This window comes from Buteo buteo, chromosome 5 (assembly GCF_964188355.1).
Source record: "Buteo buteo chromosome 5, bButBut1.hap1.1, whole genome shotgun sequence".
Classification (NCBI taxonomy): Eukaryota; Metazoa; Chordata; class Aves; order Accipitriformes; family Accipitridae; genus Buteo; species Buteo buteo.
In genome coordinates this window covers 36,294,180-36,316,982 of record NC_134175.1, presented here as the reverse complement: position 1 = coordinate 36,316,982, position 22,803 = coordinate 36,294,180, and the positions used below count along the sequence as shown (strand labels likewise).

The window sequence follows — 22,803 nt, the reverse complement described above, 5'->3', positions numbered from 1 at the left end:
TCACATTTCATCAGGCCTGATGTGCAGAACTGTCTGCCATCCTTTGCTTCCTTCCCCACTCAGACCCACCAACAGGTCTCAGTCATAGCTCCAGAACACAAGCCGCACTTACAAAATCCACCCCTTTAATTTGCAAATGTCTCACAGCCCCTGTGAGCATTTCCATGTCCCCAGACACACCCGAGAAAGAAGGCTGAGATCCAGCAAGCACCACTTACCACTCCACAGGCACCACACCCTTGTTCTTCAGCAGGAGCATCACGAGGGTAGGCTCTGAGCCTATCGGGGCAGCCCCAAAGTTGAAATCCAGCAGGAAAGGGGTGTACACTGGAGGGATCAGGCATGTGCTGGTCACAGGAGAGAAAGAGGAGATTAAATTGAGACAGGAGGAAGGGTTGGCAGGGCATGACAGGGAAAGGGTCATTCTACACTGGTTTTCTTCGTTATAATTCTTCTCTGACCTTATGTTCTTGGACCTTTTGGGAGAAAGGATACTGGGTGTAAGGCAGGCCTTTTGATTTTCTCCAAAAAGTCTTTTATATATGCCTAATGAGAGCGAGTGGCATAAGAGAGTCCTGCTTAGCTGAAGTCTTTTTGGCTCCCCAGTACAAGGAAGTCACTGACATACTGGAGCAGGTCCAGTGGAGGGCCACCACGATGGTTGAAGGCTGGAGCACATTATTTACAAGGAGCGACTAAGAGACCTGGGTTTGTTCAGCCTTACGAAGCAAGGGCTCAGGGATGGCAACTGCACAAGTTGCAACACAAGATATTCCAATCAGATACTAGGAAAAAAAGTTTTTACCATGGAAATGGTCAAACACTGGAATCAGGTGCCCAGACAAGCTGTGGTTTCTTCATCCTTGGAGATATACAGCATTGAACTGGACAAGGCCCTGAGCAACCTGATCTTGTTGTCCCTGCTTTAAGCAAGGGGTTAGATCAGGGACTTTTAGAGATCTACTGCAATTAAATTATTCTTTGTTTCTGTAGCTCCTCTCTAGGGAGAGTAAGCAGAGAAGCAGAGGCGAGCAACTGCCTGCAGTGGCTAGGATGGAATAAGAGAGTGCCATGCAGCAGTGAGCTGCAGCACAAGGCAATGGCCACAGCATCTCTGTCTGGCTCGTGCAAGGGACTGAAAGATCCTCTGAACCACTTCCTCATCTCACCTGTGCCTTGTGGGAACTCTGTAGGTGAGCTCATTGGGAGTCGGGTCTCGCTCCAAGTATTCATTCAGTGTGTCCAAGGAAAAGAGCCTCCAGAGGTGCAACTTGCTGATACCGCTGGCACTCCCTGCTGAACAGGCATCTGTGATGCAGAAAGTTGGGTAGACGCCTGTTGCTACAATGCAGCAGAGGGGCCGCTGCTCTTCTGTCGTGCTTGCAAGATCTGTAGCTTGGGAGAGAAAGAAACACCAAAAAGTAGTCATGCACCATTAAGGGGCAGCTGCCTGGGAGAGCAAAATGGAGAAAGGCCGTACCCAGACCAAAGAAAGTGTCCTGGTTTCAGCTGGGATAGAGTTAATTTTCTTTCTAGAAGCTGGTATAGTGTTATGTTTTGGATTTAGTATGAGAAGAATGTTGATAACACACTGATGTTTTCAGTTGTTGCCAATTAATGTTTAGACTAAGTCAAAGATTTTTCAGCTTCTCATGTCCAGCCAGCAAGAAGGCTGGAGGGGCACAAGAATTTGGGAGGGGACACAGCCAGGGCACCTGACCCAAACTGGCCAAAGGGGTATTCCATACCATGTGACATCATACCTAGTATATAAACTGGGGGGAGTTGGCCTGGGGGGGATCACTGCTTAGGAACTAACTGGGCATCAGTTGGTGAGTGGTGAGCAATTGCATTGTACATCACTTGTTTTGTATATTCCAATCCTTTTATTAGTATTGTCATTTTACTATTATTATTATCATTGTTAGTTTCTTCCTTTCTGTTCTATTAAACTGTATTTATCTCAACCCATGAGTTTTACCTTTTTCCTTTTGATTCTCTCCCCCATCCCACTGGGGGGGTGTGTGTGTGTGTGTGTGTGTGTGTGTGAGTGAGCAGCTGCATGGTGCTTAGTTGCTGGCTGGGGTTTATCCATGACAGAAAGAAAGAAAGAACAGGACTTGTACATAGTCTTTTCTTTGACAGCTTCTGAAAAGTTCTAAACCACTGACTTCTCGTTGTACCTTGACTTCTGCATTTAGAGATCACCAAAAGACTATAAATGTGATCCTTTTCAACAGTGTATTTACACAGTTTAGTTCTGCACTATGTGAAAACTCCCTTTTTTGATTTAAGCCTACAGCCTAGTCATTTTATGAAGTGTCCCTTGTTTTCACACTGAAAAATCATAAACATTTGTTTACATCTTGTCTTCTCCATACCATTCATGTGGCATTGCCATTCTCCACTTTCCAAGATGGAAACTCCTTGTCTAACTAGTCTCTTCTTGTACAAATGCTGTTCCTCACCTCTGAACAGCCCTGTTGCCCCTCTCCATACCTTTTCTAGTTCAACTGCATTCTTTCTCATACAGGGACCAATCCAGATATGCAAAAAGGACCCCAGCTGCATAGGACTGGTTGCATGAAGCTCTCAGAATATGTTTCAGGACACATTGTAAAAGGCCATGGTCATGCAGAGGAGCAGGGAATCTTGTGACCACAGCAGCAGGAAACTTGGGGCTCTCCCTGTCTGTGTCTTATGGCTCAGTCATAATTCTAACCCCCAAAGGTGCAGCAAAAAGGAGACAGCACATAGGATCTGGCTCTGGTGAATTGCTTGTCACCGGGATTTCTTCAGGCAGGACTCATACATTGGGAGCTGTGCAGCTCAGCCTGTTATGACACACTCTACTTGGTTGGGAGGGAATGATTTTCCCAAAACACCCATCTCTCACCTGTGGGGGTGCAAATAGCATATTTGATTGACCAGGTGTAATGCAGCCGACGGACTGGCCTGACTGTTATTTGGACAAAAGCTTTTGACCTTGCAGGGATTGTCCCTCTATAGTGTCCCAGCTGTAGAGCTGTAGGAGAAAAGAGATGGTATGAGCTCTTGGCATCACTGATCTGTTTTACACCACACACATGTTCAGCGCACAGCTCCCTAAGCCTACCTGCACTCAAGCCATTGCCCCCCCACCCCATGCCTAATCATTAGGACCAGTTTCAGGTGCTGAAGTTGGGATTCCCAGACTACAACTGAAGGCAGCTCATTGGGAGTACCCAGCCTGCCTTTGGCCAGCAAAGAACAGGGAACTTCTCCAGAGGAGTTCCTCTAGAAAGGCAGCTAAGTGTTGCACTCCACCATTTCTTCTGGGAAACTCCTTTATTTAACTCCCTTCTCTGCTGGGAAATCACATCTTATTTCAAATTGGTCTAGCTTCAGTTGTCAGGGTCTGGGTTATGCTTTTTCCAGCAAGATAGAAAAGTCACCTGTAGCAAATCCCTCAGCAAAGGAGCAGATCCCTTAAGCCACTTAGAATCAATGCAAGCTAGCCAGTAAGCAGCCCAACCTCTGAGCTCATGCTAGATTGAGTTTGCAGAAAAGAGGGGAAAGCCAAGGCCCCCACTCCATGCTACATCCCTTACAGTACCCAGTGGATCGCTGCGGAACTCCTCAGGGTCACAAGGCCCACTGATCAGTTGTTCCACGCTGAGGATATACTTCAGAGAAGAGATCCCATCATTTAGCAGTACAACACTGCAGCTTTGCAGGTCACCAACTAGAACATTTCCAAGGTCCAGGTGCTCCTTTTGTGCCTGGAATTCAAACCCGCCATGCAAAGGTCACTGTTACACATCGAGCGTAGAGGTCGAGCATAGCCACCACTTATCTCACCACGTGCTGATCCCTTGGCATGCACAGTGTGGTGCAAAGGGCTCCCTGCTTTGTGTGTGACCTGTCATGCCCCAGGAGATGTTGGAACAGGGCTGCAAGGGGCTCAATCCCTCCTCCAAAGGCACTCTCCTACTGTTATTTGGGCTGCTGGTTGGGTAGGATGCAGCACATTTGGGGCTGTGGAGACACTAGCTGGCCAGCTGCACCTGGGGCAAATCTGTCAGTCCCTCCATGACTGCATTAAAAGTCCCCCTTCTCTTTTGGCTAGTCATGCACTTGCATGCAATTTATAGTGACTAAACACCTCTAAGACATTTCTACCCATCCATCCAACATGACTGACATTGGGCAATGACCTACAAAGAATTATTTTTTTTAGCTCTGGTTCCTTAGGAAATGTGCCTGAAAATGAGGGTGGCTGCACAGATCTGCAGATAATAGGAGGAAAGCTAAGTGGATGTGTGCTAGCAACACCACTTTAGCAGTCAGGTCCACTTCACTTAGAAACTGGACTGAAAGCAGAACAAATGTTGAAGACAGAATGAGAGGAGAGAGCTGGGAGTCCCAAGGAGCCAAAGGACTTGCTCAGTTCAGTCTGGAACAGAGGAGTTGAGAGTGATCCTAGAGGATTTGGGCAGGTCACATTTGAACTGACAGGACATTCACATTGTGCCATTGCCATTAGGTTACCAGAATCAGCTCTGTCATCTCCACTGAGAGCAACGTCTGGGAATTTTGCTGCAAATCCTTATTGGTTGCCTCCAGTACAGATTGTGCAAAAAGGGGAAGCCCAAGACCCCTATCCCACCCTAGTACCCCTCCTACTACCCAGTGGGCCCCAGTTCCTTACCCTGATGATGCCCAGAGCCCCCTCTCCAACAATCCGTAAGGCATAACGGGCACTTTGGGGAGACATAGGGTCTGGGCTTTTCCTCCTCACAGACACCATAGCACGCAGCAGATATTTGGTCTCCTTGTCCGGAGTAAAAGTCCATGCCTGAGCCTGAAATCACAAGAGGGAAGGAGAACATTCACAGGAGTTCCAGACCAGAGCCAAACCTATACACCACAATGGTTACATTCAATGCACAGCCCCTTCCTCCATGTCCTGGTTTCAGCTGGGATAGAGTTAACTGTCTTCCTAGTAGCTGGTACAGTGCTATGTTTTGAGTTCAGTATGCGAAGAATGTTGATAACACTGATGTTTTCAGTTGTTGCTCAGTAGTGTTTAGACTATAGTCAAGGATTTTTCAGCTTCTCATGCCCAGCCAGCGAGAAAGCTGGAGGGGCACAAGAAGTTGGCACAGGACACAGCCAGGGCAGCTGACCCAAACTGGCCAACGGTGTATTCCATACCATGTGATGTCCCATCTAGTATAGGAACTGGGAAGTGGGGGGGGAATCGCCGCTCAGGGACTGGCTGGGTGTCGGTCGGCGGGTGGTGAGCAATTGCCCTGCGCATCATTTGTACATTCCAATCCTTTTATTACTACTGTTGTAATTTTATTAGTGTTATCATTATCATTATTAGTTTCTTCTTTTCTGTTCTATTAAACCGTTCTTATCTCAACCCACGAGTTTTACTTCTTTTTCCCGATTTTCTCCCCCATCCTGCTGGATGGAGGGGAGTGAGTGAGCGGCTGCGTGGGGCTTAGTTGCTGACTGGGGTTAAACCACGACACTCCATTACAGCTAACCTAGTCCTCTACCGACAACTCTGGAGACATTCTCACTCCAATCCTCCACCGTCTCCGCCTCTGTCAAAGGTTCATATTGGGCATGCACATTCAGATATTCAAAGCCAGGCGGTGGAGATACGCTACTCCTCAGTACTCTCAAAAAACACTCAGGAATACAGTAGAAGTTTAGAACCTGAATTTACAGGTGGAAGAACAGAAAAATATCATAAACTCTCTCGTGCTCTCATTTGTCCTCCATTAACATCTGGTGCATGACAAAGTTGCTGTCATCCAGGGTATCATGATCTAGTGCCTGTTTAAGGCCTGTTTGGTCCTGTAGTCAAGGAGGATGTCATCACGTTTAGGCAAATCCACATTGTGGGAACCAGCATGACTGCAGATGCTGGCTCACAACCTAAGCTAAGACACTGACTGGTATTCTCCAACTTTAGCATTAATGACCAAATTATTGGCACCCCTCACATTTCTGCTCTAAACACTCCACAGCTGTACTGTAGAGAGCAAAATACAACTTTAGTAGAACTTGAACTTACCATGGCTTCATAGGGCTGGAGGATCCCTGCAGTGGGGCTGACAGACAGGATCTTCCTGTCAGGCTCATGGATCTTCCATGTGAAAACCATGGGTAGCCTTGTGCAGTTTTTTATGGTATACATTCGTGTAGAGGAGGTCCCTATATAGACAGGCTTGAAGTATAGATTTCCATCACCTTCTAAGAGCAAAAGAAGGGACTCTCCACAACTCCAGAGAGCAATCTCCTGTGGAATTAAGGGAAAAGTAACAGACATTAGCCAGACATCTCAGCTACCTCTGGAGGGACCTTGCAAAGATGTTGCTCCTTCCAAGAGAGAAGCAAGAACAAACTGGGTCTGAAGGAAGAGGGGAAGGACTTCAGATTGTGCTGTCAAGGAGGGCCCTGAGCATAGTATAGTGCATTCCAGGAGATGGAAGCCCAAGGGAACAAGGAGTACAGGATGTCTGGCATCACAAACACATTCTCTCTGCAGTGTTGACCCCATCTTAAATGTTGAAAATATTCTTTCATTGCTATTTCCAAAGGGAAAAACCAAAACTAACCATCAGGAGATATAATAGGGATCACAGCACAAGTGACTGTGAAAAGGGAAGACTACAAGGGAACAAAACTTTGCTCACTGTCTTCTACTTCCCCCTCCCTACCTTGGTGTATCCAGGACAAGAATTCAGCTGCAAAGGCAGGACATGCTGCTGTGAGACTGTGTTAACTGGGTGAGTGGAGAGAAAGAAAATCTGGTGGCCTCCTGGAATGATGTGTCCTGAGCAGGGCTTGACCAAAACAGAGGGACAGGCAGCTTGGTTCACACTGAAGGTTATCGAAGAGGTGCCTGTGTTCAAGAGCAGCATACTGCAGTAGGTATCAGTGTTAGGAGCCACAGGAGGAAAAGTCTGGTGGAGACAAGCAAGAAGAGCTGTTTGCACTGGGTTTAGAAAACCAGCTTAAAGAAAAAGTTTTCACTGTGTTGAATTCCAAGTTCAAACAAGCACTATCCTGAGTCTATGGAGAAATTTGTAAATAGTTCTCTTCAAAGAAAGAAAGGAAATCACCCAAGGGTATACAAATTATGGTCTTTTCCCTTCCCACAGTGGCCCTCATCTTTCATAGGCTCATGGGATCAGTGAAGCTACTTTCCATTATGCAATGCTTTTTGGTCATCCAATAAGTGAGCTGCTTGCTGAGGCCTACAGCCTCTGCATAGATAGTGACCTCCTGGATTAAGAATTTCAGAAACCTCGAATTTGCTCCAGCTCATGCATATCAGATACAGGCTGCATGTCCTGAACTAGCTGAGGGGATTTTCTAAGAGGTTCTCAAGACTATTCTTACTTCCTAGGGTCAGATCTCACTTTACCTCATAGGAGCAATACTTTCTTGTACTACAGAAACAGCAGAGACAGTCAGGAAAACTTCCACTCTACCTTGCAACCACTTCTCTTCTATAAGTGAGGATTCTGTGTGCTGCCCTCCATTTGCCTAAATGCATGCAGAGTGTCTGAGGCTCCTGGGAGGGGACTAAGCACCCTTGTCAGTGCCTATGTCCACTTAAACAAAAAGGAAGGAGATCCCGACAGCTTTCCTCTCAGAGCTGAGATGCTCAGTGTAACCTGACACACTGGAGGCTAGGAAGATAACGCAGGAGAAAGAGCATCCTACCTCTGTACCAAAGCAGGAGTCTCCACACCCTCAGAAACCACTTAAGCCACATCTCAGGATGGTGCAATGGGAGACAAGGTAAAGACTTCAGATGTAAACACTGAGCATCTCTGCAAAGATCCAAACATCAACCAGTTACACACCTTGGGGACATCCAGGATGTACTGTGGGACAAAGTGTTCCCGTTCTGCTTCATACGTGTGCGCTCTCAGCCTGACAGTCAGGCACCAGGATGGACAGATGGTGGCATCCTCCTCAATGTTGCTGTAGTGTCTCAGCACCTGCAGGCATGCAAGAGACAGAACAGAGTGCATGCAGGAAGGGAGTGTGACAAGGTGCCTTCAAGTGCATGTGTCATCATCAGCAGCAGTTTGTTTCAATGGCATTCCTGGGGCTGAGGAATTTACTTTTTCAGGGAAGAAGAACTGACCAGTGCCAGATGAGAAATATGAGTGCTGCTTTCCCAAATAACTACATTTCAGACCCAAAAGACTATGGAGTGACTTTCAAGCAGAAGGACCTATCCCAGCTGTTCTGTGATACTACAAGAGCTGCCTTAGGGAAGGAGGGTCTACAGACACCCTAGTGCAGTTTGAGATATTTGCAGGTGCTAAAGTTAGCATTTAACAGTGAGTCACTGAAAATTATCATCTATCCTTTACCTGAGCCTAAGAAACTCCTGACTCTAAGGTTACTCCCAGATATCCTCCACACTGGCTTAGAAGGGAAGAAAAATGCAAGAAGAATAATCAACAATGTAATGAAGATCTCTCTCTCCTACCAGGAAGTTTCTGGGTGCTAAAACCTGCAATTGCAGCCTTGTGTGATGTGAATCCCACATCACATGGGAGGAGAGGCTGCAGTGATGTAGAGTGCCCTCAGCAGCTTTACTTGTGGAGGACCAGACACAAAAACCAAGTTACTGCCCACCACCCAGGCCACAACAACCATCCTTGTGCAGGCTCCCATCTATGCTAATAGTGTGGTAATCCACAGTAATTCCTCCTTTAGTGCGGTGTACATTACTTCACATTCACTGGGGGTAAAAGCAAGTGTAACTGTCCATATGCATGAGCTGTGGCTTGCTTTGCTGATTTATCTTTGCCAGGACACAGGTGAAGAAGAAATTTTAACCCACCAGTGTATCAAAACAGTGGCCAAAGCAGTTAGGAAAGATGCCAGCTTGCCAAACTCAAAATGAAAGTTTCCATTTGAATTTTAACTCCGGCAAAAGCCTTTAGCCTGCAGCCTTTTGCCAGACCCTCTCTGGAAACTGGTCCTAGTAATTCCTACTAACCTTGTAGGAGGCAAAACCTTCCAGCTCTGCTGCATAGAGACTGTTGAGCTGAGTGGGCTGGAAAAGAACACGGAAGGCTGAAGACTTCAAAGGTGGGATGTCACAGATTTCAGGGCTCACTCGGAAGGCACTGCCATGGCTTGGAGTCCAAGCAACAGTGATTGTTCCTTTGGTGTGGTTGGTCACACAGAGAGGAAGTGGTTCTACCTTGTGGAGTGGCACGCAGCAACCAAAATCATACTCCCTGGGGCTGACACTAATGTGAGGAGGAAACAAGGCCAGGTCACTGCTTACACCATCGTAGAAATATTCAGTCATGGAGTTGGCTTCAAAGTATTCCTTGGGAGGCTTGTCCTGAGGGATCTACAGGATGGAAACATCTCGGCGTGAGCAGGGGAAGTGTGCCTCTGGGAGGCACCAGGCACTACAGTCCTGACTGCCTTCACAAGCAAGAGGGCATGCAAGATGCGCTTCATTGACAGTTCCCAGGACATCTCCAAGTCTAGGCTTCAAGGAGGCTGCTGTTTGTAAGCCAGTGCTCAGTCTGAAGCTACATGAAGCAAAAGACACCGTGACTGAGTTAAAGCCAGAAAGTGGCTTAGTGGCTGAACTTGGGTAAGACGCAACTGACATAGATAGTATTGGTGTGTGCTGGGAACATTAACAGCAGAACTTGGGTAAGACCCAACTAACATAGATAGTATTGGTGTGTGCCGGGAACATTAACGGCAGAGATACTAAAGAAATCAGTCTGGCACCTGCGAGTCCTTCTAGATCTGTCTGGCTTGTGCAACAGAAGCCCAACATCTGCAGAGAACAGCACCTTAGATTCCAGGGAGGGCAGCTCATACCTTGGGGGGCAGCATGAGGGCTCCCTTTTCATCCACCTGCAACTTCCCATCCTTCAGCATCACACTCAGGATATCAGGGGGGTAGAAGGTCAGTCCCCTCACCATGTTGGTTCGGTACCAGGAGAGGTGTCTTGCCTGAAGGATGGCTGGCTTAGCTATGTCTGAATGGCAGGTACCAAAAAAGTCCACATACATGGGTTCCTGGGAAAACACCAGAAAGGATTATAATAAACTGTCCTTCTGTGATTGTTTTGAGAGGTACACCATCCTAGTACCTCACTTCCAAAACCATGCCTGGGAAAGGCTTAGCATCTGCAATATTAGACTGCCATTTACTTTATGTCTTGACAGTACGCAAGAACTTTCTTGAGACTGGAGTGAAAGTTGAAGGCACTCAGTGCATGGCTGTGCAGCTAAATTTCACTCAGAGACCTAAATGAACAGGATCCACTGAGGATGCACCTCACCCTTCCCAGAGGCATTACTGTCTGTCTGTCCACATCAGCCCTCTACTGCTGATAGGAACCTGCACCATGGGAATTCTGCTCAACAAGAGCCCAGGTCCCGCACTTGAGTCACAACAACCCCATGCAACGCTACAGGCCTGGGGAAGAGTGGCTGGAAAGCTGCCTGGAGGGAAAGGATCTGAGGGTGTTGGTCGACAGCTGGCTGAATATGAGCCAGCAGTGTGCCCAGCTGGCTAAGAAGGCCAATAGCATCCTGGCTTGTATCAGAAATAGTGTGGCCAGCAGGACTAGGGAAGTGATCATCCCCTGTACTTGGCACTGGTAAGGCCACACCTCAGATACTGAGCTGTGTTCAGTTTTGGGCCCCTCACTACAACAAAGACATTGAGGTGCTGGAGCATGTCCAAAGAAGAACTGGTGAAGGGTCTAGAGCACAAGTCTTATGAGGAGCAGCTGAGGAAACTGGGGTTGTTTAGCCTGGAGAAAAGGAGGCTCAGGGGAGACCCTATCACTCTCTACAACTACCTCAAAGGAAGCTGTAGTGAGGTGGGTGTTGGTTTCTTTTCCTAAGCAACAAGCAATAGGACAAGAGGAAATGGCCTCAAGTTGTGCCAGGGGAGGTTTAAATTGGATATTAGGAAAAATTTCTTCACCAAAAGGGTTGTCAGGCACTGAAACAGGCTACTCAGGGAAGTGGTAGAGTCACCAACCCTGGAGGTATTTAAAAGACATGTAGATGTGGTGCTTAGGGACATGGTTTAGTGGTGGACTTGGCATTGTTGGGTTAGTGGTTTGACTCAATGATCTGAAAGGTCCTTTCCAACCTAAATGATTTTACGATTATGTGACAGGTGTCAATGGAAACGCAGTAGGAAGATTTGTGGGGGATACTAAGTGAGAGAGGCCAGCTCTGATGGGTTACATGGAAGATCCCTCTGAGCTATCACAGCGATGAAACCACCCTTTGCCTCTCATACCTGATGGTGGACAAGGCACACCACTCTGCGGTGATAGCTGATGGGGTGAGTAGGTCGAAAGGTCACCTTCAGTGCTAGTGTTGTTATGCCCTCCAAGACTCCACAGGGTCGATCCAAGGAGAAGACACTCCCTCTGACATCAATATCAAATTGGTAGTACGCTGGGACATCTGAGATGTTGCTGATTTTCAGCGTCTGCATCAAACTTTCCCCAAGATTGATCCAGTCAAAGTCCACAGAATGTTGGTGCAGGGACACTAAAGGACCTAGCACAACAACATGTAAGACAGATCCTGGACCTGTCATAGCTGTTTCTGTCAACATGTCACAAGCCACTGCTGCACTTAACTGATCTTCCCAAACCAGAATCACCTCATTAGAAAACCCACCAGTCCTAGCAAACAGCTGGACATTCACTTCTAACAGTCTCACATCTGTCTCAAGCAAGTATAAACCCCAAATGGTGCACCAGAGACAGCCTGGATCCCAACAGAAGGTAAGTCTGTGACTAAGGGCTGTGACAGTCCCTAGACCTTCCTCAAGCACTAGCCCTTCCCCTGCAGTGCTAAGACAATGACGATGGGGAGAAACAGGGAAGGCTTTCACTGTGGTACCTTTACATGAGCCAACCACCTTCAGGACAGTCTGCAAGAGGCATCCAGCAGATATTATAGTGAAATAGTCGGTACTGTGCTCTCCTACTATCTGAGGCTGAAATCGTATGCACAAGACCAGCTTCCCATTGGCAGGGACAACACCATGGGACACATCACAGGAGAAAACATGATCTCGAAGCAGAGGATCTTTTGCTCTTTCTATCCTACATGGTGCATCAACCTGCAAGCAGAAAAGAAATAGGTTGACAAAGGAGCCAAGAGGAGCCAGGATGGCTCTGAATGCAGGACATTAATCAGTGAAGAACTGAAGTTTTCAGCAGAGCTGAACACCACCAAGAACACCAAGGCTACTGCAGCTCAGCACAGAAATGCTGTGCAAACTTCTGCAACTCTGTCCTGCTGGAGCACTGCTGGCAGCAAGCTCCCACAATACACTCAGAAGTCAGTGGGCTGCAGCAACATGTCCTGGTGATCTCTGGGGTTGGAGTGCCCCTCCTGGTAGTGGGGAGGATGGCTCAAGGTGTCCCCAAGGACCAAAGTAGCCTAAGTGACTGCTGTGACCAGGGGACCTGCAGGCAGATAATTTATTTCCCTTCATTCACAGTTCCACCTTGTCTAGGGATCTTCTTTTCACAAAAAAAAAAAAAGAACCCCAAAACAAACAAAAAAAAAACCAAAAAAACAAACAAGATCAGCTCTCTGATGCCTTCCTCAAGCCCCTTAAAAAAGGTCCTGATCTTTGCCTGGGGATGCTGAACACCATTGCAGTGTGAATTAGAACAGTACAACAACAGAGTATGTCTTTGCCACTCCCAAGTTGCAGAGCCTGGGGAGGAGTCAGCACTGCTGTCATCCATGTCAGCAGTCTGAGTACATCCATCTTTTAATAGGCTGGGATGGGCTGAGCTGGCACAGAGAACAAGGTGCTCAAATACAGCCCATTTGACTTTGAGAACAATTCACCAGGTTGCAGTCCACTGCGGACAGCAGAAGATCCATCAGCTCCCTGGGACACATGCATGCCAATTTGAGACTGCCACAACTGCCACACAGGACTGATGGGCTTGTCCAGGGTGAGCAGGAGAGCTGCAGGATGTGAAGGACAACAATAGCTGTCTGATCTGGACCAAGCACGGTGGGAAGCAGGCAGGAACTGCCATATCATGCTGCAAATGGATGAGTTGCTAGCACTGTAGCTGGAAGGCAATGGTCAATGGCCTGGCTGGTAGTGGAAGGCTCATCATCTCTGTTTTAGTCACATTCCCACTTGGGTTATTTTCACAGCATTAAGGGAGATACTCAAGACCACATATCCCAGGGAAACATGCCAGCATGCCACCTTCTCACAAGAAGTAGTCTCCTTCTCCACATACCACAGACATGTTGAAGATTTCTACACACTTCTCCACAGTTGTCCCCACTGGCACTGATCCAAAGCACAGCACATCCTGAAACTTTCCAGGCTGTACACCTTCATACTTTTCCCCTGTCACACTCACCCGCAGGTAAGGGTATTTGGCTGTTAAAGGAAATCATATACTGGGTTAAGAAAGAGAGGTGGAATCTCCATCCTTGGATATTTAATGTTCAACTGGACAAGCCTCTGAACAACCTCAGGTAACTCTGAAGTTGGATCTACCTTCGAAGTTGGCCCTGCTTTGAACCAAATAAGCTCCCTTCTAGCCCTAATTTACTAAACTCAGAGTCACTTCTTTTGTTCGTCAGTGGCCATACAAGGCACTTCAGGCAAGGACTTGCTAGTCCATTGCTGCTAAGTCCATTGCTTATTCTAACTTGCATCCAGAGAGCTTTAGGACTTTCCCTCTGGCTCTCTGTCTAGCAGGGACAGACAGGAGAGACTGAGTACAGACAAGACCAGGGGTTTCTGGAGGTTTGTGCATTGTGCCAATGAACTCCTCTCATTTCTTCCCCTCTGTCAACTTAAGCAGGCTCCAGAAATGCTGGTTTGGCCAAAGCATGCCACAGGGCATATTGGATCCTGTGTCTCTTCAGGTCACACTTCCAAATTGACAAAAGTACATTAGAAAATTTCACAGGCCACTTTCGAACTATGGGCTTCACTTGCTCATCAGTGGGTTGAGCCAACTGTAGCACAGCCTCAGAGCCCAGCGCCTCCATGTGTCCCCGTGAAATGCTATTCCACACTTGGGGATGATACACACTTCTTTAACTGTTAAATGCAAGAAAGACTCACCCAGGGCTTTTAGCTGGATAGTCCTCTTTTGTTTCTCTTCACCCCCAAACCAGCACGTTGCTGCCACATCATACACCACAGCCACCTTGGGTTGGAAAACCACCCTGACCATGCACTCAGCACCTGGGTTCAGCATGCCGCAGTCAGGAATCATGTAGAAAGGGCTTGGTGTCTCCCAGGCAAACACAGTAACGAGATCACTAGGAAATGGAGATCTTTTTTAGGTAGACGAATGAATTCTTTGCTGCGTGTGCAATCACACATAGGATGGACCTTTCACAATGGGTTATTCAGTTAGGATGTGAAGCAACCGATATTGAATGGCAGAATGCCTAATGCATCTGGCCAAATATGTGATGCTGGGAAGAAATTTGTCTCTAGTCTCTGCAAACACTCTGTTCACACTTTAATGAATCTTAGCTATTACATCTAAAGAACTTTATTAATGGCCATAAAATTTCTCAGCTTCATCATATGATAGCGAAGAAATCAACTCCAGAATGAAGTATTTGCTTTTCCTGTATCTAAATTTGCTGCTACTTAATTCTAAATGAACATTGGTTCCTCTATTATATGCCCAGTTGAGAAGAGAGGACTGAACTGTTTTCCTAATACTTCATTCAACTCTCCAGAACTCCTTTTGCTTGTTTGATTTGTGCAAAGAACATGACATACCATCAGCTTTTTCTATTTTATTGATTCCAAGCTGTGCACTACTTACCATCCATATACTCCACCCTGAACCTCTCAGTCAGCACAAATGATTTCTCTAAGGGGAGAATGAATCACTTGAAAGGGTTTCTAGCTGATACCTTGCTCTGCTGAAGATACATGTGCCCTCCCCTCTGTCCTCTCCACCTTCCTACTGCATCAGCTGACCGCTTTGGGGAGCGCAGGACATCTTCCAACTAGTAAAGGTTATTTTGCTCTCACTGTAAATGGTTTGAAATACACCTCCTACTTGCCTGGGATCTTCTTCACTGCACTCCTTTCTACAATACTGCTGGAATTACTGTCCTTCCCTCATTAAAATAAGACAGTCCTTGATAACTGGGAGCATCTTTGCTCCTAAATGATGACTCCAAACCACAGAACACTGCCACTGCTTTGGGCAGCTCCATGAACCTAAGAGCAGGCACTGGAGAGACTCTCCAACTTCTGTATTGCCTGCCTCCAAATCAAAGAGGTTGGCAACTCCACTGCCATCCCTATGGCACTCCTGTGCCAAGGGAAGAGAGGTCAAGTCACAGGAAGACTAAAATGTTTCCAGCTGGTAGCTCATCTCTCCCTGATCACGCTGGGCAGGCTACCTTTGATTAACTACAAGCCCAGGCCTCTCCTGTGAATGTGGGATATTCTCAGTGGTACACCTTGCTGGTCCCCAACTAGTTCCTGTGCATGAATGGTTCTCAGTGTATGCTGGAAACAGACAGATGTGAGGTGCCAAGATGTTCCCACAGTGAGATCTGACATGTACTACCATTTCTGCTGCCTTTTCTGCCATGACCTCAGAGGAAGCAGAGGTCTGCTGCCTGTTAAGGCAGCCAGCAGATCTAATGACAACTGGAATGAGCTGCATTCATTGGAGAGTCCAAGAAGGTGGCAAAATGCCTGACAAAACAGAAGGAGAGTCTGCCCAGCCACATCTCACTTACCCAGTGTTGCGCACAAGGAATGTTGTCTCTGTGACATTGTGGACAGCACAGACAGGCAACTGGACAGCTGCTGGGAAGGACAGACAGGGGCGTGGAAGCGTAGCATGCAGGGTGACAGAGAACTCACCCTCAGCCTTCTTAAAGCAGATGCTGTCTTCATACTCCTTCTGCACAGAAAAGCAAGGGGAGACAGCAGTTAGACTGGCTCCATCTTGCAGGTACTGCAGCTCTACCCATGAACACCCATCACCTTCACCTCTGTGAGAGTGTTGGGAAAAAAACCATCAGTGTCAGAAGTACCAGCAGAGGCCTCTGTGCAGGACAGAGAGCATATGAAGCACTCAGAAAAGCCAGGCGGTGAGTAAGGTACTCAGGCATACTCCTCACTCTGTCAGGGAACACACACCCACCCTCAGAGAGAGCAGTTGAAGACCACATTTGTTTCACCTGATTTGTTTTGATGCAGATGGATTTCTTTCAGCATTTTCAAGATCCCAATTCAGCTAAACTGAAGCATGTATAATCTTTCTTTCAGCTCCACAAGCACAGAAATATTAATCTTTGATTAAGTGCTTTGTCAGCTAGAGAGCTAAGTGGATAATACATAACTTAAAGATGCAGCATTGACAGCACTGTGTACAAAGAGCCCCAGGACATCTGCTAACCGGCTAAAATAGAAGGAATTGCAAGATACATGTCTTCCATGCTCCCCAATCATCACCTCTCCTGAGTACCACTTATACAGGTAAGGAGAGACCTTGGGCACTGCAGCACATACAGTCCTTGCTCTCTCTAAGAAAGGGAGCCTCCTGCTCTAGCAATTGATGTGGTGCAGACAAACTATTCACTGAAAATAGAACAAGGCCAGCAGCTTATTTCATAAAGGGAACACTGAACAGTCATCAGAAAATCATGATACTAAAAGAGCAGGATACTGGGAATCTGCCCAATGATCATGCTCTATGGCTAGGACTGAGATTCACATCAAAGATATACAGCTGTGGACAAGAGCCAGAGATCAACACTCAGAGCCAAGACAGATGCCAGGAACAAGCTGAAAATCAAGAAAAGGGGCTGGGTAAAAAAGAATCATTGCTGTTAAAAATAAAACTTAAAGAAACCCACCCCATCCAAAAAGAAGGGAGGCCCTTGACATATCCCTTATAGAAAATCAGTAGCCCTTCAATGTACAGGCTTTGGGGTCTCCTGTAAGAGAGCAGAGACTGAGTCCCTCAACCCAAGTTTCTGCACTAAAACCACCCAGCTGAGGCTCCCTGGGATCAAACCAGGTGTGGACAGTTCAAGCACCTTATCTTACTGATTTCACAGCTAGAAGAAACATGTGGAAAACTGGGAATGCTTTTTGTGAGGATCCCTCTTGTAAACTCTGCAGAGAATTCAGGGGTTAAGGCTCCCTCAGGTGATGAAGATGTGGGGAGAGCAGGAAGGTCATGCTGCCCAGTCTTTCTATGGAAGAACCCTCCCTAAGGACTAATTTATTCAAGTGAAAACAGATCAGAAACGACAAGAGTGGCAGAGGCCCACCGCCCCCCTGGAAGCCAGCCCGAGCACTGAGAGCAGTTTTGATGTTGCCACTTTACCTTTTCAGTGGGCCGGAAAACGATGGGCAGAGTTAAGGACATACCAGGGCTCAAAGTGATAGGCTGCGGAAAAACAGTGGAGAAGAATCGCGTGGAAGGACATCTAGGTAATGAAATCAAAACAAGAGATTTTGTCTGAGGGCATACAGCTGTTGTTAGGTTAGACAGCAGAAAAGAGAATAAAGAATCAAAACGTCCAGACCCCACAATTAGAAGCACTTTACACACCTGACCCCAAGGGTACCTTGGCAGCAGATCAGGTGTCCTGGAAACCCATTCCCAGCAATACCTACCCACCCCTTCCTTAAACAATATTTTACATTCCCAGGCTACGCAGCATGAGCAAAACCCATTTAGCAGAAACATTTGAGTTTCAGAGCAGGGAGGGTCACAGGGAGTGCTGGAATGGCTCAACAGCCAGTGGGACTCCCGGGAGCAATGGTTTTAGGACACACTAGTGACTGGCTGGCATACATCCACAATTAAAATCTCACTAGACTGGAAATGCTTCACAGACAGAAGTATCAGCAAAACAGAATTTTTAAAAAGGCATTTCATTTAAAATACTCCTGCCAGGAACAAGGGCTGTGCTTCTGAATTAGCAGGTTTCTGTCGGGCTACGTAAGTGTGCATGCGCTGCCTCCAATACAGTGCCCAAGGGGAGAGGGGGCAGATGAATCCAAGAAAAGGTGCTAATGTGACTGATACAGCAGGAGGGATGAAGATGCAGTGACAGTGTGAGGAGTACTAAGGAGAAAGAAACTTCCCACGCACCTGTAGCTCAGCTTCTGGGTTTTCTCATGAACATTTTTCAAGATCAGATGTTTGATCATCTCTTTTCCAAGTTCCCAGCCACGCCACCTGAGTGTTTCGGCCACCTCAATGCCCCAGAATACGCCTTTCTTCTTCTTTGGCTTTCTTGCAGACATCTTCGGGAATCGCAACGGGGACATTAGCAGTTAGGGTGGGAGGGAGGAGAAATCACTACGCTCTACGCTAAAAGTCTCTGACTCCGGCAGAGGACGGGAGGAGCCACCCTGCGGCAAAGCTCCAGAAGTCACCAAAAGCCCTGCTCCAAGAGTCCAGAGGGGACACCTCCTGGCCACAGCCCAAACAACAGATACTAAAGGATGTCATGAACGAGGGAAGCAAAGGCTAAAGGGTTTTTTGTTTTTCTCCTCTCCCCGCCCTTGCCAGTAAATCCGCCCACGACAATGGCACCCTTTGCTCCTCCGCTCACCTTCCTGACACAACCACAGCACAGCTTCCGAAAAGAGTCAGAGTTTGGGGGCTCTCCATGCGCCTGAGCAAGCATCTGAAAAACAAGAGGAAAAGGTCCTCACACATGCTGCTCCTGCACACAGACATCTTTGCTGCTGAGACCCGGGCACTCCCAGAGACCCAACGACCCCTCCTTGGGCTCAGGGTGGCACACCTCCCTGCAGGGGCTGCAGTGCCCCCGGTAGTGTCCCTATTTTGCCAGCTGAGTCCAGCCCTCTCCACAGACCACGCTCTCCCCAGGCTGCCGCAGCCCTACACTCAGCAGCCTCCTTGGCACAGACCATGACTGTGACCACCCTCCCCCAGCCCAGCCCCCCATGGCACAGCTCTCCTCGGGCCTTTATAGCGCAACCCCGCCCAGCCCACTACAGACCCACAGAGCCCAGTGTAGCAAAGCCCTGCTCTATAGCCTTGCCCGGCCCCCTAAAACCCCATATAGATGACTGCGGCACGGCCCTGTTCCCTACAGCAAGAGCCTGCCCAGTTCCCTGGGCCGCGGCCCAGTCCTTTAGAACCCTGCCCGGCCCCCCGGAGCAGAGCCTGGCCCCGGGGCCACCGCCGCCGCCCCCGGGCCCGCCCGGCTCCCCCAAGTCCTGCCCGTCTCCCTGTAACAGAGCCCGGACCACCTCGGGTCCCGGCCGGCCCCAGGCCGGCCCGGTCCCGGCCGCTCAGCGCCGCGAAGGCCCCGGCCCGTGTTGCTATGGAGACCGGACGCGGCGTCGTCGTCTCCCGGAGCAACGACGGCGGCCGCCTCGGGTCAATCCGCGCGCGGGAGGGCGGCGACAGGTGCCGGCGGCGACCGCCAGGGGGCAGCAGAGGGACGCGCCGAGCGGGGCGGGGGGGGGGCAGATGGGAGGGGGGAGGCAGTGCCGGGGGGAGATGGGGACCAGGGGGACATGGGGGGGTCAGGGAGATGGAGGGGCGTGGGTGGCAGCCCGAGGGGTGCCGAGGGTGGAGGGGGGCAGGAGAGAGCTCGGGGGAGAGGGGTGCAAAGCTGAGCCGGCAAAGGGGGTGTCGTGAAGTAGGTGGGTGTGCGGGATGGGTGGGTGAGGAGGCTGCGGGGCTGAGGGGTGGGGGTGCTGCTGGAGGGGGCGGGGGGGGGCAGCAGGCTGGAGAGTGCTGGCGTAGGGATGGGGTGGCACCTTAACGGGGCCAGGTCACCCCGAGCTCCTTGGGGCATTGGTGACACAAATAACAAGTCGTGACCGTCGCCGAAAGAAGTTTTGGGGCCGAGACCGGCAAAGGGACACAGGCCGGGGAGCACTGCCTGCACAAGCCCATCAGGTGTCCCGGGTATCATTCCCATGGGGCACCACCACCACCACCGTGGGTCACTCCTGCATCTATCCCAGGCCCTGGGTGTCCCTCAGGGAGGGGGGGACCCTTGTGTCCCCAGTGTGAAGGGCCAGGCAGCCCCTCCAGGGTGCACAGGTGGCAGCATGGTGGAGAGCAGGGCTGGCCGCATCCCACAGTGCGGGGAGGGTGCCGGGGCAGAAGCAGGAAGGAGATGCAGCTTTAATGGCATTTGTCGATGTTTACAACATGAGTCATCCAGCTAAGCAGCGGTAAATCAGCACCCCAACTCCTCCAGCATCAATTGTGTCCCCTCCTCTGTCCCACCAGCACTGGACGAGTGCCTGGCTCCTGCAGAAACAACCTCATAAATAACAGCAACAAAACAAACCCTCCTGCAGCCACAGTGGGCCCGTGTGTATGAGGGGCGAGATGAATGCCTCCCATCCATCACTTTAATGGTTGTACTCTGGAAATTAAACCTGTCATGGCCCATCAAGGTGAACGTTTTAAGTCTGTGACATCCCTTCAGCTCCCACCCCACCCCACCCCCACCCTTCCTGGCACTCTCTTTTTTCTTGCTTTCCTTCTCTCCTTTTCCTCTCTGCCCCTGCCATCCCTGTCCTCCCCACCTCACTCCTGCCCCGGTGTGCCCAGCTCCAGCCTGTGGTCCTCTCTGTGCTCCCCCGCTGCCAGAGGACCAGGCTGTACATGAGGTGATAGATGTCTTCAGCCCTGAGGATCCTGCAACCATGGCCTGGCATCTGCCAGCATCTCAGTGCCCAGTCCTGGGTGCCAGGGGGGCACAGGCACAGCTCCCCTGGGGCAGTGGGTCTCTCCTGCCCCACTGTCCCTGCAGGGCAATGGCAGGGAACTGGGTACCATCCTTCCCTACTTCCCACTCCCTTCCTCCTTCCCTTCCCTTCCCTGTCTTTCCCCCCATCGCTTCCACACATTTATTCTCCTGCTCCATGTTATGCCAACCATCGCAGGCTCATGGCACCCAGCCCCTGTCCTGACTCACATCTCCCCCACTTGAGCAAGGGCTGCCCTTGCACCATCCCCAGGACCAGAGCTTCCCCCGGGCAGTGCCAGGGGTCCGGACACCTCCTGTGTGGGCAGTGGGGCACTGCTGTGCCCTGGGCTGGGTTGCCTGGGGACAGGGGACCTGACCACCAATGTTGCCACACACCCAGGGGAAGCTGCTGAGCTGGCAGCAGCCACTGCGCGTCACTGTCACCCCACACAGGCCCGTTGTTTGTCCATCCCTCCCTCCCTCCCTCCCTCCATCCACATGCTCCTCTCTCCCATCATCTGCTTCCCCATCCATCCCTCTATCCCAAAAGCATCGCATCTGTCCCCTTGCCCAGGGTGCTGCCCCCCAGCCCCATGGCAGCCCCAGCCGCTGCCAGGTGTTACCCAGCACTGCGAGATGTGCCAGCCCCACACCAACACTTACCTGTCCCGTCCCTTGCTGACCAGCTGCCGGAGGTGACCCAGGTCTCCCTGGAGGCTGCTGCCCCTCTGCAACTCCCACCCTCACAGGCAGGTCCTGGGGGCAGGCAGCCCCCCTGCCACCCCAGGCAGCGACGAGGAGGAGAGGAGAGGACAGCAGATAGTGGGGCAGGAGGGAGACGACACGGGCTGCCTGGGAACAGGGCATCCCAGCCCAGCCTGCCCCACTCCTGCAGCCTTACATGCACTGGGGTGGTGAAACAGGGCTGCCCCCTCGGTCTGGGGTGGGTGGAGAGGCTGGACATTGTGGGGCTGGTCCCTCTGCCTGCATGGCCATCTCAGCAGCCCAAGGGGAGGCCCACAAAATGTGCAGGAGGCATAGGAGGTCTATAGGGTCTGCCATGACCCTCCAGCATGCTGAGGACGAGGGCAGCCTGCTCACTTAGGGGGGGTCAGAGCTTAACCCTAGTGCTTCTAGGGAGGTGGCAGAAGGTGTCTGTTGTCATCCTGCTACCAGGGGTGGATTTGAGCCCAGCCACAGGTAGCAGGGTCCCAAGAGGATCATGAAATGAGCCCAGAAAGGGACTGAGAGGGATTCAGACAATGCCATGGGAAAAGGGGGGCTCGCCAAAGCATTGAGCCCTCACAAACAGCCTGAGCACCTCCCTAAACCCAGGAGGGCTCCGTCCTCATCTTACTTGGGGGCAATGCCACATCACTGCAACCAGGATAACTGCAGCATGGAAACCAGCACCGCTGCATTAGCCAATTAACAAGTTGTGCTTCACAAGACAGATTAGTTTTGCCCTGCAAAGAGCAGACCCCACTCAGGGACGCTACAGGTGCAGGAGGAGGCAGGGCAGGCTGGCAGGCATCCTGGGCATCCTCCTTCCCAGCCTTCATGCCACCAAGGAGAAGGGCAGCTGGCACCACGCAGGGATGTGCTGCTCCAGGCACTGTCATATCTGCAGGGAAGGGGCAGTGCACAGTCGAAGGAGGGTCCAGGGTCTCTCCCCTCCAGCTGTGCCGGTGGGCTGCCAGCTGTGCAAGTCTGCTGTCCCCACCCGGTTCCCCAGGGACCCCAGCAGGGCAGCGCGGTGGCAGGAGGCGGGCAGAGCCTCCTGTCCCCTAAGGAAGAGCACAGGCATCCGGATAACAGCTTTATAGGGAGGGATGTGGGGACTCCCCCAGATACACACAGAGGAATAATTACGAGTTAAATAGGATCCAAACACACATAAGTTAAAGGGGGGCAGGCGCCCTGCAGCCCCCCCCACTCCACCCAGGCACAGTCTGTGACTGCCAGCAAAGAGACCCCGACACCGCAGCCCAGCCCCTCTCCCTGGCTGGTTCTGTCCGCCTT

At 50.1% G+C, this 22,803-nt stretch overlaps 1 protein-coding gene across 1 annotated transcript in view; it reads right to left on the bottom strand.

The window, feature by feature from the left end:
- Window positions 1-18,726, bottom strand: part of CFAP65 (cilia and flagella associated protein 65) — a 33,930-nt gene extending 15,204 nt beyond the window's left edge. The window contains exons 1-18 of the mRNA XM_075029347.1: window positions 18,652-18,726; window positions 18,186-18,340; window positions 17,412-17,514; window positions 15,811-15,977; window positions 14,156-14,355; window positions 13,314-13,459; window positions 11,938-12,160; window positions 11,324-11,589; window positions 9,880-10,080; window positions 9,029-9,391; window positions 7,875-8,012; window positions 6,720-6,965; window positions 6,074-6,298; window positions 4,691-4,843; window positions 3,596-3,761; window positions 2,897-3,025; window positions 1,170-1,395; window positions 219-347 (exon numbers count right to left, since the gene is read on the bottom strand). Of these exons, the coding sequence (XP_074885448.1) occupies window positions 219-347; window positions 1,170-1,395; window positions 2,897-3,025; window positions 3,596-3,761; window positions 4,691-4,843; window positions 6,074-6,298; window positions 6,720-6,965; window positions 7,875-8,012; window positions 9,029-9,391; window positions 9,880-10,080; window positions 11,324-11,589; window positions 11,938-12,160; window positions 13,314-13,459; window positions 14,156-14,355; window positions 15,811-15,977; window positions 17,412-17,514; window positions 18,186-18,340; window positions 18,652-18,726 (3,311 nt within the window). The remainder of the gene's footprint in view (window positions 1-218; window positions 348-1,169; window positions 1,396-2,896; window positions 3,026-3,595; window positions 3,762-4,690; window positions 4,844-6,073; window positions 6,299-6,719; window positions 6,966-7,874; window positions 8,013-9,028; window positions 9,392-9,879; window positions 10,081-11,323; window positions 11,590-11,937; window positions 12,161-13,313; window positions 13,460-14,155; window positions 14,356-15,810; window positions 15,978-17,411; window positions 17,515-18,185; window positions 18,341-18,651) is intronic.
- Window positions 18,727-22,803: the final 4,077 nt, after the last annotated feature.